Source organism: Cydia strobilella, chromosome 2 (genome assembly GCF_947568885.1).
Source record: "Cydia strobilella chromosome 2, ilCydStro3.1, whole genome shotgun sequence".
Classification (NCBI taxonomy): domain Eukaryota; kingdom Metazoa; phylum Arthropoda; class Insecta; order Lepidoptera; family Tortricidae; genus Cydia; species Cydia strobilella.
The window spans coordinates 2,916,190-2,934,919 of record NC_086042.1 but is presented as its reverse complement, the minus strand read 5'-3'; the positions used below and the strand labels follow the sequence as shown (position 1 = coordinate 2,934,919).

Sequence of the window (18,730 nt, the reverse complement as noted above, 5' to 3'; positions counted from 1 at the left end):
CTACAAAAATTTACATTTATTTTAATACTCGTTCTCATTCATATTTTGAAACAATTTCTGGTCGGGAAAATAATTTCTTCAGACTACTGTCAACCCTATTGTGAACATCACTTAATTATTTATTAGATATTTAATAAATTTCTTTTGTTTATTCAGTTGTCATAGGAAGCCGAATGCAGAAAACTTCAGGGTTACATGTACTTAATTATTAATTATGTTTATTTTTTACAGTAGTCTGTGCTATAGTAAAATGCGAGTAAGACAAGTTATATTAAGTATTGCAAAAAGACGCTAATTGCCAAAAGTTGATATTTAATAAGGGGATTATTCAATTACTTTTAAATCAGTTGCCTGTCATCTAGTTTGTCGCTAGTACACCATAAAAATACATTTTACCTATAGCATCTTTATGAATTCATGTTTTATTCAGTATTTATATACATATATAACCCCAGTAAACCCATTGATTGTATTTGTGCTAGTACCAAGCGCTAAAACCCAAGTTTCCTAGTAGTAATTCCATTTACAGTGCCCCTTTTAACACAAGCTGACACATGTAATCCTATTCCAGTATGCGAGTACTATGTCCACGGCGAATGCGTGGACTTCGCAGCCGCGGACTGCAAGGAGAACGCGACGTACTGCGCGGGCTCCGAGCCGCGGCCCGCCCACCACTGGCGCGAGGGCAACCTGCCCGCCAACTCCAAGTGTGCGGCTTGCCGGCGCGCCTGCTGCTCAGCGGAATGCCTGACCGGATATAGATGCGAGTGGTGCGGCAGCACGGTTAGTGGCGACCAATAGACGGGGGCAACCTGCCCGCCAACTCCAAGTGTGCGGCTTGCCGGCGCGCCTGCTGCTCGGCGGAATGCCTGACCGGATACAGATGCGAGTGGTGCGGCAGCACGGTGAGTGGCAACCGATAGACGGGGGCAACCTGCCCGCCAACTCCAAGTGTGCGGCTTGTTGGCGCGCCTGCTGCTCGGCGGAATGCCTGACTGGATACAGATGCGAGTGGTGCGGGAGCACGGTGAGGGGCAACCAATAGACGGGGGCAATCTGCCCGCCAACTCCAAGTGTGCGGCTCGCTCGGCGTCGGCATCTGTTCGGCGGAATACCTGACTGGATACAGATGCGAGTGTGTACAGTAAGTGGCAACTGCAAGGGCAAGTTGCCAAATATACACCAGCAAACGCTTTCACAGATTAAGGGCTCAAAAAAAGTATTCGAGAGTTAAATATCAGAATGAAAATTAAATAACAAATCCATTAAGAACCGATTGTTTATTGCTAATGGTAAAAAAATTGAAAAAATACTTGATAAGCAAAACACCCTACGGCGGGAACGTAACCCTTTCAACTCGCTGCACAGATAAATAAACCAATTTTAACTTATAAGAAATTCTAATAAGTACATTACGATACAAGTGCGAAAAGTAGGAAATACGACGACATAAATTAAAACACGACACGAGTTGCGAATTACCTTTTCGCACGTGTATTGTACAACGGTTTACAATACATATGGCCCTTTAAATTTTCTTTATTTACTCCTTCCCGTCAGTCAGAATTAAATTTCCACCGCAATTACCTTTACACGTAGACCGTTTCAGCGCAATTCTTCAAATACTCCTTCGTAACCCCACAGTGCCACGCGGGGTGTCGGTCGCTGATACCGGAGGAATGCAACTTCGGCATGCTTCAGCCCATCTTCCTTCCTCCTTCGGCGGTCTCCATCCCCCGCACAGAAGTCCCCATGGAGGCCATCATCGGTGTCCACGTGCGCCCGCCGCCGTCGCAGCGGGACTTCGGCTGCCGTAAGTAGTATAGCTAGGTGGCCTACCGCCCGCCGCCGCTGCCAAACATGTGCCTCGCCATTCGCAGGCTTGGTAGCCGCTTGTAGACAGTCAGCTATCGCTCGCGACCACGATCAGATGTTGGTGTTTCAATTAGCTATTCCCCAATAGCCCGGTCTTTTTAGTCTGGTGGAAAAACGGACGCCGCGGCGCTTGGATTTTACACAGCTAGCAATTTATGAGATTTAGAGGAGCGCGTGCGTTTTTCTATCCATCGTTTAACATCCATCAAGACTCATAAAGCGTTCTTTGATACTAACTAATCAAAGACATCTCACTGTTCCCTTGCCCAGTGTAAGTGTCATCCCTCCAATTGAGCCTGGATGTGATCGTGGTTGTTATTCATCAAACATTGGCTATTAGAGAGTGAGTGGGGTAGGGTAGTTGCGAATACCGCGGCACATGTGGAGAGAGGTAAAAGTGGTGGAGTGTGAGCGGTGTCTTTGGGCAGCGCGGGACCGAGGCTGGGGACCGGCGCGGCTGGTGGTGCTGGCGCGGCGCCTGCTGCCGGCCGCCTGCAGCCCGCACGGAGGCGCTTCGCCGCCTTACTCGAGAGGTACGACGCATCATCATCGCTTGCACTGCCTCCTACATCGCTCTATCCAACTCTACAAGTCTTCCTCAGTCGAGTCTGAGCTTGTCTGCGTGGAGTGTAGAGGCGGATAGCCCTTTCACGGAAAGGGTTCACCAAGCTCGCGAAAATCACGACATTGCGCTTAATACGTAGACCATAGAAAGGCCTTATCATTGATATCGGTGGTATTGCTCAAAACATTATTTTCAGCGGGCATCGTTAATTTTTTGTAGCAATCGTTTGCAGCTTTTTAGACATAAAGGAACCGGTACAAACAATATCAAGAAAGACGGTCAATTGATGTTTTAATGCATAACCTAATCAGTCATTATGCTTAAATTGGGTACCTATATCCCTTAAACTCGACTAATATGCTACAAAATTCCTACAAAAAATACGATGTGCAATATTAATATCTACATGACAGCAAACGTGTCACATTACAACTCCAAACCGACAAATGGATTTTGATACCTCAACAGGCAAAACAGGGCTTCATTGTATTTTATGCCAGCCTATAAGATAAGGTCTGAAGAGAAGCAGATTGTTCATTGCTTACCTATAAACTAGGACGCAGTGTGGGCTACGGAGAGGACGTGAACATCAAAATATAACAAAAATAACAAGATGACACCAAATCAGTCCATTTTGAAGCTCACGATTCCATCCCATTGGGTTCGCATGTTAGTTTTTGGGTATGAGCATTATAACAGTGTCTATATTAAATTATTATAGTACCTATTAATACGACACTATATCGTCACGCATAAAGCTGTTTACTTTAAACTGGTAGGTAACGAAGAGGTTTAATGCAAAATCATCGATGTATCAAGTCATGTTCTGAATGATACCTAGTTAGAAAAGCTAGCTGTGCTTTCAACCTAAGTAATAATAATTGGTCTTTATTTCATAATATAATAATCCATAAGTTCTAATTAACTAAACAGAAATGTATTATATCATATTCGAAATATATTTTGATGTGAGAACCTCTGAAAAACCCTGTTGTTTTGCTCATACCTGAAATGAAACAGCTTTTGCTATGTGCTTCATTGATTTATCATTAATCCCCATCACTGTCCGTTAATATATAACTTTAAACTCAAAAGATCTATAACAAGGTTGTCCCCAATGTCCCCTCAATTTCTGCGCATGCCTAATGTCTTATTTTGAGGTTAGGTGAATGGCGAAAGTTGTAGCAAAATAGGGACTGATATTATCATATCTTACAAGACAAATGCGTTTATATTTAAAAATAATAATAGTCTATGTTTAATGACTTAGATTATATAGTTTTTTTAATGAAATATTGGCAATGGCAGAAGTCAGAACATTGTAACGTAATACGTGACGAGTCAACCGCGCATGCGTGAGTCCTGTCAAAACCGGCCATTGTAAAATCAAGAGAAGTCAATAAACACACCTTAAAATCGGGAGGTTGTGGACTAGATGATGCAATCGAATATTAAAATATTTGAGAAATACAAGATCTTTTGTCTTTTAATTACAGTTTTGCGTTCCAATGTATCGGTCGGTCGATATTTTTGGATTGCTCAGCGAAAATAATCCCTGATACATACACAACGGAGCTCTGTTATTTTTAACGGCTATTTAATCAGATTTGCATAATAATATCGCTTAACCATTCATCTAATCTAAAAAATGTAATACAGCTTCGTGTACAACTAACAACAACACGCAACGCAATGAACATTAGCACTATTAGGTACATTTACTTACCTATTTATCTCACGACCATTGAGATATCAATTTTGTCCTTTCGACTTTTACATTTTTTGGATTTGACTTGATATCACCGTCTCAAAGTCCTTTTTATCTGAAAAAAATGTGAAATTTCTTCCTTAGTTTATATATTCTCATAATAGCAAAGCAACACTATGGTCCTTCACAACATATGGCCACCGTCGGGTCAAAATGTACAGCGTGTTTTTTTTTGTACATTTATGATAAATAGTCAAAAGTGATTTAGTGACTTTATCCGTGTAAGTCGCTTACAACTTCTAACCATTTTTTCACTCCGTTAAACCCCATTTGAAGGTATTTCAACAGTTTAAGCTTTACGCTATCTGTCAGTACATCTATAACTGTTTTAACTATATTATTTTTTAAGATTTTCTCAAATTCTGTATTTTATTTTTAATGTAGTGTGCAAATAAATAAATATAATATAAAATACTGTTTTATATATTTAGATTATTTTAACCAGCTATATCGATGACTTAAAATATACCTACACTGAGAGCATTAGGCCGTGTAAGCAATGAGCATTGAAGCGGTACTTATTTAGTGAGAGCCCTTATATAGGTCAGCCAGCTACACCGTAGCACCACAGCGTAGCCCGTAGCAAGATTTTCCGCTACGAAATGAAAATCGTCCGTAGACCTACTATTACAAAGGGCCTAATGGGCCCTAATAATCAGTACTATTGTCACCGTTAGCATAGGAAAAAAAATATCCTCTTAAGGTGCAGTAGGTTCAGCCAGCAGAGTTTATGAAAAATCGTAGCGCCTTTTTAGATCACAAGACGACTGCCAACAATTTTAATACTAATGTTGAGACCTCTCTCTAGTTACCTTCATTGATCCGAAAACTGATTTCTTGACTCGCTCTTCGCTCGATAGAAAAAAAAATCTCGAACAGAGGACTAAAATACAACATAAAATTTTTAATAATTATTACAGTTACACAAAAGCTAAATATTTGTAATAATTATTACACCAAAGCTAAATGCTTTTAAAAATGCGCAATTTTTCTGATACATCACTCTTTTTAAATAACATACAACAAAAAAAATCAAAAAGTTGATATCCGGCACGCAAAGCCGTCTGGCCCTCGCTTACGTTCAGTGGGTGAGAGAAGAAACCCACAGGGCCTTAATTACCAAACACAATTTAACCCCATATTTAGAAAACGCCACAAACTAGAGATCTCAAAGATATCAAGTCAAAACCCCACTCAGATTCCACTTCACCCTTCAGACTTTAAATCTTGATTGGAGCCACCTCATTTTCGTTTACTATAATATAAAGACGCCGTCGCGGGAAGGATACTCGAGACGCGGTTTTCCATTATCAGGTATGGTGGCGCTGGCATATTTTAACACCGACATAACATCAACATCTGGTTGGCGTGCTAAGGGTAACAGTATGTTCGATCAAGTGGAACCCTGGGTCATGGAACTGGTGGTGGTCTTGGCATTAATAAGTACATTGTTATTACAATTGAAGAATAAAGATTTTCAGTTTTAAAATTACGATTTGTAAATCAAATTATTTTGGTTCCATGATCCTGATGGGGTTAGTAAATACTATTATAATTGGATTATTCACTAGAGACGTAAGATGGTCGCTTTTTTCTCATCTATCATCGTGGCCGTCACTTTCTAACAAGAATTAAGTCGACGAGAGTGATGTTTTAACACGGTAGATGATAACTGTGCAACCATCATATCCATACGGCAAAATGATATCCTTAGCACGCTAGCGTCTGGTCTCGCTTAGTCGATAAAATGACGATTTTCTCTGTCGCTGGTTTAAATCTTGTTGTGTAATAGATTCACACTGCCGGAAGCGTAACTTTCTCCATTGTTTCCTTTAATATAACAATTCACACTGAGGCTGGTAGTATGCCAAACCACAAACTATAAATTAAATATTACTGTGCTAAATATAATTCTGCGTATTTTTGTCATTTTATCTATAAAGATGCGAGGACGCTGGACCACTACTATTATGTTTGTTTCCTAGCTGGCTTGGTGTTTACTGGGATAAGTGTTAGAAGGCTGCACAATGTCTTTAACAGATACTTCAAGAGTTAAATCACATCGTGCAACCAATAGTTTAATGTTCTACCAATCTTACATATCAAGTTGCCTACTTGCTGTAAAATTTAGTTTGTTAGAAATAGAAACATTGTTATAAATAAGCACATTTCACATTACTAGCATTTTAAACGAGGTTCATGAAGATGATAACTTGATATGTGGGACAAATGGTAATAAAATTGATAACAAATTAGATGGATAAATTGTTGTAGTAATCCGCTAAATTAAACCATAAAAAGATGATATGAAATGGATACAATTAACCTTTTTCTGTAAGCTTTGAATCCCTTTTAAAATAGTAACCTAAACCTAACTAATATTTAAATCAACTTAAACCTCACACCATTATTGTTATTAACTAGTGAAAAAAGTTTTTTAATGCAAATATTCTCTTTTTTCACATCACGATACAGATAATTAAAAAATAGGAAACAACCTGTTTATAAGTATGTGCCAATTGAGATTTATTAATACTGTAGCTTAAAGATATCACAAATTAAATTAGTCTTTGATGTTACTGTATTTGGTGTTGCCGACAAAATAACAAAAAAAAATCCTTTGGAGTCACAATACTTGATTGGTCATATTTTAAAAATCTCTATTTATAATAAATCATCGTCTATTTGTTTTTGTGTTGTGAAAAGTCTCGAAATTGTGTTCGACCTTTTGAATCATTCAAATAAAATTATTAACTTAAATATTCGATAATATGGTCACTTACTGCAAGTTTTGTTTCGAAAAAAAAGAGGGTACGAAGCTCATCCATCAAGAATTTTCACAACCGGTATCCATATTGTATTATGCACGGGGTTGTGGGGGGCGTATGTGAGCGACATGGTGGTTACAGCGCGCAGCGTTAGCGAGGAGTTCTCCTCGGGCTGCGAGGGCCGCTCGGGCTCCGGAGGGGGCTCCACCGGTGCCCCGGCCGACCAGGACCACCGGCCTGATCACAAGCAACATCGGGATCGAACGCCGGACGACAGAGATGAAGGTATGCCCTTGCCAGATGTTTTTTTTAGAGCAGTCTGCGATTAAAATGCGAGTTAAAATCTTTTACTTTGGAAAATATTCGGTTGTGAAAGGCCTTAAGAAAGCTTACCAACGATTGCTATCGTAATCCTTCAATTCAATCTACTACTAGTAGGAAGGTTTCTGAACATACCAATTAAAACTAGTCATCTCTCTGGCAACCCTACTGTCACTGTTTACTTCTGCCAAGGATAGATATAACTCCGTAATAGATGGATACAGTCTAAGGAAAAAACGTGCCTCGAAAATCACGAAAATTTGATTCTCGATCAGATGGCGCCACTAGTTTTGGCCTACTCTCGTATAGAGGGCGTTGACGGTTTCGTTTGTTATTTATAATTTTAACGCATATCAGTGAGAGAACATGGGTCAAAATCATATAAAAATAATTAATGCAAATAAAAAAATCATTTATCTATATTTAAATACATTCTAACGTATTTTTATAAATCTTTATTTTTAGTTTTAAAGTATGTCGATAGATGGCAGTGAATTTACAGTGGTTACAAAATTTACTATGACAGTACCGCTCTATAATATTATATGGATGAAACAGGACAACTTTACACAATAAAAAGCACTCTACCCTTGACACTAAGGCTATCAGTTAAACGGTAGTAGGTCTTAGCTTCGTAAATATAAGGGTCAACTCATAACTGTCAAAATTGACTTCTTACCGGCCGGGGACTATACTAAAACAAAAAACGAGTGGGGTTGCTAGAAACATAGAATAACATACGGATAGTACCTACACTCCAACACTCTTAAGACATGTCAAAATCTTGTCTTCTAGAAGCCTAAAGTCAATCCGCATACCTTCTGCTCTCAAACAAACAATTTATATATAAACAGAACAATCTTAAATAACGACGACATTAAAATATGCTACTCCCCCAACAGAGGTAGTAAAGGTATACGACGGCGAAGCCGCCTGGTCGCGCCGGCTGTACCGGCCCGTGGTGGTGGGCCGCAACTGGAACGAGCGGGAGCTGGTGTCAGCGGCGCTGCGGGCCTTCCACGTGGCGCGCGAGCCCGAACAGTTCGAGCTGACCGACGCGCTCGCCGGCGACGAGCCCCCGCTCAAGGATCCCACGCCGCTGGCACGTGTAACAAGGCTACCACACAAGCGGCCTGCGCTCTTCCTGCGCTTCAAGTGAGTACTCCTGAGCTCCTGACCATAAGCTTGCCCTAAAATTGCTAACCATGAAACGCAACTCGGAAAGATCACTACCTGGTGGATTACGATGGATAGAGACCACAAAAGCTCATTAAATAAAGTCGTAGCACAAGGCCGTGCTAGATGGAAATGAAGGACGGGAAGGCCGACCCCAATTATTAAAATCTTTTACCGAGTAAATGAGATCAGAACTAACAGGAAAAAGAAGATTCCTGCGTTGTATTGGTCCTGAATACGTATCTAATTGGTACGTATCGAGTACATGTCCAATATCATCTGATACTGTTCATATGACATTTTACGCATCCATACGGAATCCACAGAAGCTAACTTATCCTCATGTTCCCCAGGGAACCAGAGACGGGCGGCGGCGAGGTCCGCGTGTACCCGGGCCGGATCGCCGGCGCCGGCGAGACGTACGTCACCGTGCCGTGCCGGGGCGAGCACACCGTCGCCGACCTGATGGCTACGGCGCTGGAACACTTCGGGCTCGACCCGGCACAGGCTACGCAAGACTACCGCTGCTCCGAGATCCTGCTTGATCGCGGGGGTAAGATAGAGACAGCCATCTTTTTATTCTGTTCTCGGTCGGTTTTTAAGACAGATACCTTAGAAGTTCAAAGCCTTGGCATGGCGGTCTATTAGGTACGCTGTTATCTAGTTGCTGAACTTATCTTTTAAAAAAAACTCGACTACGAATGACACAAGCGAAACCGCGCATCAACAAAAAGGAATGATTTGTTTAGCACGTATAAATTTTCCAATGCCGATTTTTAATAACATATTTTTTCCGTATAGTATCGGAGCGAGTGTTAGAAGAGGAGGAGCGACCATGGCGCATCGTGGTCCGGCTGGCTCGGGAGTCCGTGCGGCGGATGGAGCTGGCCCGCTTCTACCTGCAGCCGCGGCGGGACCCGCACGGGCCCACGCTCGCGCTGTTCGTGGCGTCGCTGCCGCCGGGCCTGTCGGAGAGGAACTACGAGAACATCCTCGTGGAGATCCTTGGAGCCGGTGAGTTTAACGCTGATTGTAGCATATTTAATTGCCTATCACATGTTGCCAGACATCGTAAAGAAGACCTGCCAAGGATCTACATAGGCGCTTATTTATAGGATCGCGAAAATCGTGCCTTGGTGCACAAAACAATGACCTCATATAGTCGCGAGCGCGACCCTCGGTCATGTGGAAACGAGGAAGAAGTTACCTATCAACCACAAGAGTCCACTGCTTAATTATTTTCTATCGATCGTCACAAAGTGCGGTCCTGCAGTTGGCATCCATTGCCTCCCAGCTCCAAGTTATGAGGTCGCCCACCTAGTTTGTCAATGGGTGCTGTTTTAATGATAGTTTATTGGAAACTATAGTACTTATCCGAATTGACAACAGCGCTCAAATCTGATACCACACTCAAGTAGGTATAATCGATCACGGGATTTTCTGAGGTCATCACTAGTTTACAAACCTAGGATTTTTGCCACACTTATATACTTTCAGACCTCACTGAGGGGCTACCTTTAATAATAGTTTTTTTTGCAGACAACAAGTTTACCTCGATCGGTCCCATCTACTACGAGTACGGGTCGATGGTGATCACTTACGAGGACGCAAGCAAAGCTGTGCGTGCGCTCTACGCTCTCAGAGAGGCCAAATATGAAGATAAGCATTTATTAGGTAAGTCTATCAACTTGGGTCTGTTTAATAACAGCAAAAATATTTTTTTCCTCAAACCTCAAGATCTCGAAAAAATCTCGATAGATTATTTTAAACTAAAAAGATGAACTTAAACTTATAAATTGTCGGTTCATCTAATCATTGATATTGGTATTTTTACTAACACATCGTAATCATTAATAGTTCGATTGTAGGATTTTAATAATCGCTTTGACCAACTTATGAAATTTTGGCTACAGTTTACTCCCAAATGCTCTGTACTTCCTCTAGCTTGATGTAAATACAATTTGTATTACTCTTCATTTATGACTAAAACACGTGGGAGCCTAATGATGGGCGAAACTAGCAAAAATATTAACCCTTAAATACATGTTTTTTTTTCTTTTTGCTCGAAATGAATATGTGTTGCGTAATTGTTTGCTGGTTATGGGAAAAATGGTAAAAAGTTATAACTTCGATTTTCACTGCGAAGTCAGTGTTAAAAATTGCGTAGGCTAAATCATATTTATGTAAATATATAATTTTCAGTAAGATATATGAAAAATTTTACTACCATTAGAAAGGTACACTTTTTGTGATACACCTATGATAAAGTTTTTAAATATAAAATAATTACAAACCCCGAATAAAACGTTCAAAATCACATACTAAAAATCACCAAATTCTGGATTTTTCCAAGTTTTCCGACATCTCGTCTTAAAACGAATGTAATTTTTATAAATTAAAATACTGCGTAAATTTAAGTAAAAAATCGAAGAACGGATTAGTTTTACTATTGCAATAATATATAGGAATAAATAGATTTTATCTAATTATGTATAAAATTAGATGTTTTTGTTGTGTAGGCTACATCCTAAACTATGCATGCAAGGGTTAACCAACCTGTCGTTCCCCAGTGATGCTGTTACCCAGCATCGAGCCGGCGCAGGTGCCGGCGGGGGTGAAGCCGCTGCTGGTGTTCGTGAACGTCAAGTCCGGCGGCTGCCAGGGGCTGGAGCTCATCAACTCCTTCCGCAAGCTCCTCAACCCCTACCAAGTCTTCGATTTAGAGAACGGCGGCCCGCTTCCTGGGTGAGTTACACTCTTCAAAATATTGTAATTATTGTTAACCAAGGGATGAAAGGCACTAATTTCTGCTGAGGTTGTTTGGCGCTCGAACGCAATGAGAGCGCCAATAGTCCGAGGCTGAAATGATGCCTTTCACCTGAGTTAAACACTCTACTTTTCATTTCGAATACGAGGAAAGTAAAATGCATGTTTTTTCAAATGCATGACTAAGTATACATTTTTATAGTATTTCTTGAGGGTACTTTCAATTATAAATGTTGGCAAAAGTATCGTTATTTATGGAATGGGGAGTTAAAATATCAGAATGGAAATTTTATAAGAAATTCATTTAAACCCAAATTTCAATTGCTTATTGTAAAAAAAAAGACGTATCATTTTCTGCACACCTTTTAGAGCAACAATGACCTTCTTTCAGAGCATGAGAAATGAAAAATGTTTTTTTTATTTGTTTTTATTATTTTTATATGATTTTGACCCATGTTCTTTCACTGATACGTGTTAAAATTGTTAAATAACAATCGAAACCGTCAACGCCATCTAGCCGAGAATATGCCAAAGGTGTAGAATTATTTTTTCTTGATTTCCGTGGCACGTTTTTTCCTTAGACTATTCATCACGGAGTTACATAAGTCTTTTACCGTACGGATACGGATTTATCCATAATAATATCGAATATTATTTCTTGTGACAGAGCGCTGGTGGCCTTGCGGTAAGAGCGTGTGACTTGCAATCCGGAGGTCGCGGGTTCAAACTAGGGCTCGTACCAATGAGTTTTTCGGAACTTATGTACGAAATATCATTTGATATTTACCAGTTGCTTTTCGGTGAAGGAAAACATCGTGAGGAAACCGAACTAATCCCAACAAGGCCTAGTTTCCCCTCTGGGTTGGAAGGTCAGATGGCAGTCGCTTTCGTAAAAACTAGTGCCTACGCCAATTCTTGAGATTAGTTGCCAAGCGGACCACAGGCTCCCATGAGCCGTTGCAAAATTCCGGGACAAGGCGAGGAAGATGATGATGATTATTTCTTGTGTCAGGCTGTACGTGTTTCGTCACATTCCCAACTACAAGATCCTGGTGTGCGGCGGCGACGGCACCATCGGCTGGGTGCTGCAGTGCCTCGACAACGTCGGCCAGGACTCGCAGTGTTCCAATCCTCCTTGCGCCATCGTACCCCTGGGCACAGGTAAGTTCCTTTCATAGGTAACCACCTGTCCACTACGTCACTTTGGTTATAGTATACGGTCTATCTACTGATCTCGTTCACTTACCTGTACTGACAATGGCATTCTGTTAAACAAAAGCCATTATTTCTTTTGTGCCATGTGCCTGAGCGCGTGGCCTTTGTGCCTGAGCGCGTAGCCATTGTGTGTGAGCCTCAGGCACAAAGGCCACGCGCTCAGGCACAAAAGAAATAATGGCTTTTGTTTAACAGAATGCCATTGTTAGTACAGGTAAGTGAACGAGCTCAGTAAATAGACCGCATAGTATATTATAGTAGACCCCAACCAAACAGACGACTGGGATCATATGAATCATATCTCGCTCTCTCACCCTACTTTCGACCATGCGAGCGTGAATGAGAAGTTGTACGACCCCGGTCATCCGTTTGGTTTGGGTCTACTATAGTACTGTCGGAGCTATTATTTATAAACAGCTCAGCTGAGGAACTCTTCAAAAAAACTCCTGTTTAACGTTATCTTATTTTAATTTGCTTTTTACAAAGGTTTAGGTATCAAAGGTATGTATGAGACGTTAGTCGAGAGCTCGTCTATTTGTGAGGAGCTGCCCTAGCAAAAGGACAAACCACATCTTTCCGCCACCGCTCTACGCGACAACATTTCCATCTTCACCACTTAGAATTTAGATGATTGGCAATTTGGCAGTCCTCAACTGTGCGTTTCTCTGAGCTACTTTTACTATGGGACCAACCCCGAAATCGCGAAAAAAGAGAGAACATTCCACTTCGTTCGCGCTATTTCATATGTTACCGTATCCCCAGGTAACGACCTAGCGCGCGTTCTGCGCTGGGGCTCGGGCTACACGGGCTGCGAGGACCCGCTGTCCCTTCTCCGGGACGTCATCGACGCGGAGGAGATCCGCCTCGACCGCTGGACCGTGGTGTTCCACCCTGAGGACAAACAGGACGAGCCGAAGGAGCTCTCCAAACAGTTGCCTGGTAAGCGCAGTGGTATCCCCGCTTTATACCTAGTTTTCTTCATAAGATTCAAGGATTCCTTTTATAAGTTGTTTTGTATGGTCGTAAAGTTTAGAAGTAAAATACGTTTACGGCACAAATTGTTGACAGTTTCGACATCATCATACCGGGTGTTTTCTGTACCAGGAGCATTAAATTAAGCTGTAGGCTATACTCCTCAAACTGACTAACATTTATTCAGCAACTTTACAAATAACTTGTGTTTTGATTTTCATTACACTTTAAAGTTTATTCTAAGACGCAATGTATTGCAAAATTTGTTATGTTTAAAGGGTGACAAGCAACGTCAAACACACAGATGGCAACGTACATTGAAAATAATATTTAATTAGAATGAAAAAGTTATAATCTAAAAATTTCATAATTTTAAAAAGTTGCTGAACAAATGTTGGTCAGTTTGAGGCGTACAGCCTCCAGTTTAATTTATTGCTCCTGTTACAAGAAACACCCGGTATAGTCTGCATCTTTTCAAATGACTTTTTCGTTTATGACGGTAATCTGTTAAACAAAAGCCTTTGTTCCTTTTGTGTGTGCGGCCGCCCATTGTATACCATTGAGTCTGAGCGCGTGCTACGGCGCGTGCCATTGTCAGAGACACTGGTACACATTGGGCGACCGCACGCACAAAAGGAACAAATGCTTTTGTTTAACAGATTACCGTATTAGACGAAAAAGTAATTTGAAAAGATGCAGACTATATAGTTAACGCTATCTCTACTCAGCTCGTTCACTTACCTGTACTAACAATGGCATTCTGTTAAACAAAAGCCATTATTTCTTTTATGTGAGCGCGTGGCCTTTGTGCCTGAGGCTCACACACAATGGCCATGCGCTCAGGCACAAAGGCCACGCGCTCACACAAAAGAAATAATGGCTTTTGTTTAACAGAATGCCATTGTTAGTACAGGTAAGTGAACGAGCTCAGTAGAAATAGCGTTAACTATACCTACCGTTTGCCTTCTAAGACAGCGTTATACATATTTCATGTTGAGTTTTATACTAATGGTGACATTTTGCGTTTGACAGGGTCGCAGAGCGAAGACAACTCGCAAATCCTGGTGATGAACAACTATTTTGGGATCGGAATCGACGCGGACCTCTGTCTCGACTTCCACAACGCTCGGGAGGAGAATCCCAACAAATTCAATAGCAGGTAAATAACACACACCATTTTAACATCTTGAATGGTCAATCAGCTTTTCTCTATTTCTAAATCTCATAAACCCATGAGACAACATTGCAGAAATATTTTGCATATTTAGAGGATTGCATCTTTATCAAATCATACGTTTCAAGAATTCCATATGACTTGTATGAGACATGATCTTGATAGCCTTTTAAAGCCTGACCAGTAATATATGATCATTGTCAAGAGGGCGCTGTTATTTTCATGTATAGGGTGACAGTTCATTATAGTATGAAATTAGTTTCAGTGTAATTCCGCAACATGGCGCGTGATCATATATTCCTGGTCAGGCTTTACAAACTTGCACACTTCCAGAACTTAGACATGATAGTTCCGCCGTCTTTAATTTAATTTTGCTGTAGATGCCTAAACTCTACTATGCCTATGAATTACAGGCTACGCAACAAGGGTGTGTACGTGAAGATGGGTCTGCGCAAGATGGTGGGTCGCAAGATGTGCAAGGACCTGCACAAGGCGGTGCGACTGGAGGTGGACGGCAAGCAGGTGGAGTTGCCTGCCGTCGAAGGCATCATCATTCTCAATATACTCAGGTACTCCATCAGGTCTACTAGTCTTGTATCCAGGATATGCAACCACTCCCAGCAACTAATGATAATCACTCCGCGATTCAGGTCGAGAGAATCAAAGGACGATCTGGTTCCAAGATCTCACTTCTGGTTAGGATGCCTATTATATTATAATTCGTTTTACCAATGAAAAACTTTTGTGAAAAATTTGTTCAGTTAGGACGTTTCATGTCAAAAAAAAACCTGCTGGGGATGATCTTAGCAACAATTTTTAAAAGAACAGCTTTTAATAAATTTCAATAGCTTTTAAATAGAAGGAATCTTTAAAATATAATCTTTTACATTAGATCTTGTAGTTAATGAGTTATACCTACTTAAAATGGATGGATTTTCAATGATCTGCCAGCAACAGCCCAATTCCGCTGTTTGAACTTTAAGGCAACGGTTTAATAATAACTCTCCCTTGTTCAGCTGGGGCTCGGGCGCCAACCCCTGGGGCCCGGAGAAGGACGACCAGTTCAGCAAGCCCAACCACTGGGACGGCATGCTGGAGGTGGTGGGCGTCACCGGGGTGGTGCACCTCGGGCAGATCCAGTCGGGGATGCGCGGCGCCATGCGGATAGCGCAGGTAACTGCACAGGTGTCAACAGTTGGAGGACCAGTTCAGCAACCACTGGACATGCTGGAGGTGGTGGGCGTCACCGGGGTGGTGCACCTCGGGCAGATCCAGTCGGGGATACGCGGCGCCTTACCCCGTGGGTTGGGGAGTCTCAACTGTACCGGGTATTTGACAGGAACACCTTTCAAATACCCAGGAGTTTCAAAGGATGCCCAGTTTGGCAAGCCGAACCAACTACGAACGTGGAGTTTTTATAAGGAACTTAATAATAGCCGAATTTAAAACTTAATCAAATTGAGATAAACATTGGCTGTTGATCAATTTAGATACAATTCAGAACTTATTGCCTATGGGTCTAATAAATTCAAATCTGATGTTTATAGTCACGGAAATCTGGCGATTTGATCTGATGGACATCAGATCTGAACTATATGTATCTGTATTGGCCCTAAAACGCAAGCGCAAAAGGGAAGACAGTAAACAGACAGTAAATAGTACCTAAGAGCAGTGGTCAGTAAAGTGTGTTATTCCAGGGTGGCCACATAAAGATCAACCTGAAGAGCGAAATCCCCGTGCAGGTGGACGGCGAGCCGTGGGTGGCGGCGCCTAGTGAGGTCGTGGTCCTCAAGTCGGCGCTCAAGGTACGTTGGAGCATCCCATGAAGTTGTCTACCGTTGTTCCGTACAAACCCGAATGTTCTTAAGATGTACAGCAGAAAAGTAATTATCGATATTTAATGCCGAAAAAAGTTTTAATATACGAAATAAAATGCGTTTGTACTGAACAGCCCGTGGAATACTTCACAAATGTGTTTGGTGCTCACAGGCGCTCATGGCATTGGGTTACTTGTATAGTCTTCATCTTCTCAAATTATTTTTACGTCTAAGACGGTAATCTGTTAAACAAAAGCCATTGTTCCTTTTATGTGAGCGGTCGGCCATTGTGTGCCATTGAGTCTGAGCGCGTGCTACGGCGCGTGCCATTGTTAAAGTATCTCCTCTCTTTTTAGTCTTAAATTCTTAATCCCATAATAATGTCCTAATCATATAAAAATAATAGATACAAATAAATAAATCATTTATCCATATATATAATGATAATGATAAAAAAACTTAAGCTTTATTAAAAAGATGATAAATAAAATTTTCATTAATTGTATAAAACAAAATTATGACTACTTATAAAATAAAACGACTAAAACTTAACCTACCTAAAAATCCCTATAACAAACCCTGGCCTCTTGGCAAGGTGCCCATCATGTATGTCCTAGCTGTTAACAGTGTTAACTAATATGGACCTACTGCACCTAACAAAATAAACGTCAACACAATATTTTATGCTTATTGATTTCTGCACACAATCAAGCTTTGAGACTTTGGTTTCAGAAAAATTATTAAGATTTAGTGATTGTGTGATATTTCACACAATTATTAACCAAACTCCATCAGTCATCTCATCAGATTCGATGACTGAAGGAAGTAACTCAATGGCTCTTAAAATATCCATCTCTAAAACGATTGCAAATGCCCAATGCCATTAACGTTTCTATAATTGATGTCATAATTTTCGGCATTAGCAAGTGGACGTGTAAGCCTATTTCTGTATACGCTTCAAAATTTTATGTTTACTGCATTCTATTTCAAACGTTCTATTTTTGACGTAGCGTAGAATGCAGTAGGCATTTGCATGTGCTCGTTCTTTGTGCCCTCGAGGTGGGATTTCATAGTATCTGAAAATAATGAAACACATGGCATTTCTTACCTTTACTCACAGACCACGTATTCTAAAGGCATAGCATAGCATAGTCCCGCTACCCCCTCTGCCACGCATACCGTTGCATTTATTCGATAAATTTTCGAATTTCGAATCACGCCACCAATCCTACTTTAGTCGGCGGACCAGATATCTTTGAACGGACCAATCACGGCACGGGACTTTTTAGCTGACTCTTTTAGTAGTACCTTACTAATAACCTTACAATTAAATTAAAGGTCTAATAAATAGCAGTTTTCAACAAGGACAGAATGGAACGCTAGTTTCAACTAACACATATTTATAAGAATTATAAGGCTGGCATTCTAGGGCTGAACCAGAGACTAAGCCCCCACGTAAAATGGTGATGGTGCTCAGTGGAACACCACCCTAAAGTAACCTAAAAACGAAAAAAATAACCATCTGATTATGGCTAGAACAGCCGATTGCAGATTTAAGTAGAAGAATAAAAAAAATATGGTGCATTGGGTTATAGTATAAATCTTCTTAAATAATTTTTAAATTATGTTAAGACCTAATCTGTTAAACAAAAGACATTTGTTTCTTTTATGCGAGCGGTCGGCCATTGTGTGACATTGTCTCTGAGCGCGTGCCACGCTTCTAAAGCAACCGCAATGCACTTTACGAGTATAATGTTAATGTATCATTCTTTAGTTAAATCAGGAAGCGTAGTGTAAAATGATATTATATTTGTATCATATTTTATGTTCGGATTACGACTTCACAATATGTTATTTATGAGCTAGCTCTTGTGTTTCACAACAAATTATTATATAACGACGTGAAATCCCACCTTAAATCCTACTTCCATACCACAAAGTGAGTATGGAACGCCTTAATTGGAAATAAATTACTGTATTCAAAGAAAAATACTGACTAGATTATTGTAAACCACATTACTAGAGAATAATATTATTGAAAGCTGGCAGGATATTACAATTCCTACTATGAATCAGGTATCCGATAATGCATATTCTAGCGTCTGAAAGCTCATTTATTTTAAATTTTAAGGCTTATTTAGACGGTGCGAGAATTTACATGCGAGTTTCATTACATTGCGGTTTTTTGTTCGGTCGGCTGAATTGGATGTAACCTCAATAGTCCGCTATGTAACTAAACTAGCATGCGAGTTCGCGAGTTGTCTAAATGAGCCTTTAAAGTCAAAGTTTGCCCTTAGCTCAACTTGTGCATTT

At 40.7% G+C, this 18,730-nt stretch overlaps 1 protein-coding gene across 6 annotated transcripts in view; it reads left to right on the top strand.

Annotated features, from left to right (window-relative positions):
* Positions 1-18,730, top strand: part of LOC134755335 (diacylglycerol kinase theta) — a 60,520-nt gene that overhangs the window by 40,367 nt on the left and 1,423 nt on the right. For 2 of the 6 annotated variants that reach the window (XM_063691805.1, XM_063691806.1), the window contains exons 4-18: positions 572-783; positions 1,645-1,813; positions 2,304-2,408; positions 7,118-7,261; positions 8,200-8,452; positions 8,827-9,026; positions 9,275-9,487; positions 10,013-10,147; positions 11,044-11,218; positions 12,252-12,400; positions 13,217-13,393; positions 14,459-14,585; positions 15,014-15,169; positions 15,617-15,773; positions 16,298-16,405. In XM_063691805.1, the coding sequence (XP_063547875.1) occupies positions 572-783; positions 1,645-1,813; positions 2,304-2,408; positions 7,118-7,261; positions 8,200-8,452; positions 8,827-9,026; positions 9,275-9,487; positions 10,013-10,147; positions 11,044-11,218; positions 12,252-12,400; positions 13,217-13,393; positions 14,459-14,585; positions 15,014-15,169; positions 15,617-15,773; positions 16,298-16,405 (2,480 nt within the window). Of the gene's footprint in view, positions 1-571; positions 784-808; positions 906-930; positions 1,028-1,644; positions 1,814-2,303; positions 2,409-7,117; positions 7,262-8,199; positions 8,453-8,826; positions 9,027-9,274; positions 9,488-10,012; positions 10,148-11,043; positions 11,219-12,251; positions 12,401-13,216; positions 13,394-14,458; positions 14,586-15,013; positions 15,170-15,616; positions 15,774-16,297; positions 16,406-18,730 lie in introns of those variants that run through there. The other 4 variants (XM_063691807.1, XM_063691810.1, XM_063691809.1 and 1 more) reach the window with 3 other exon arrangements.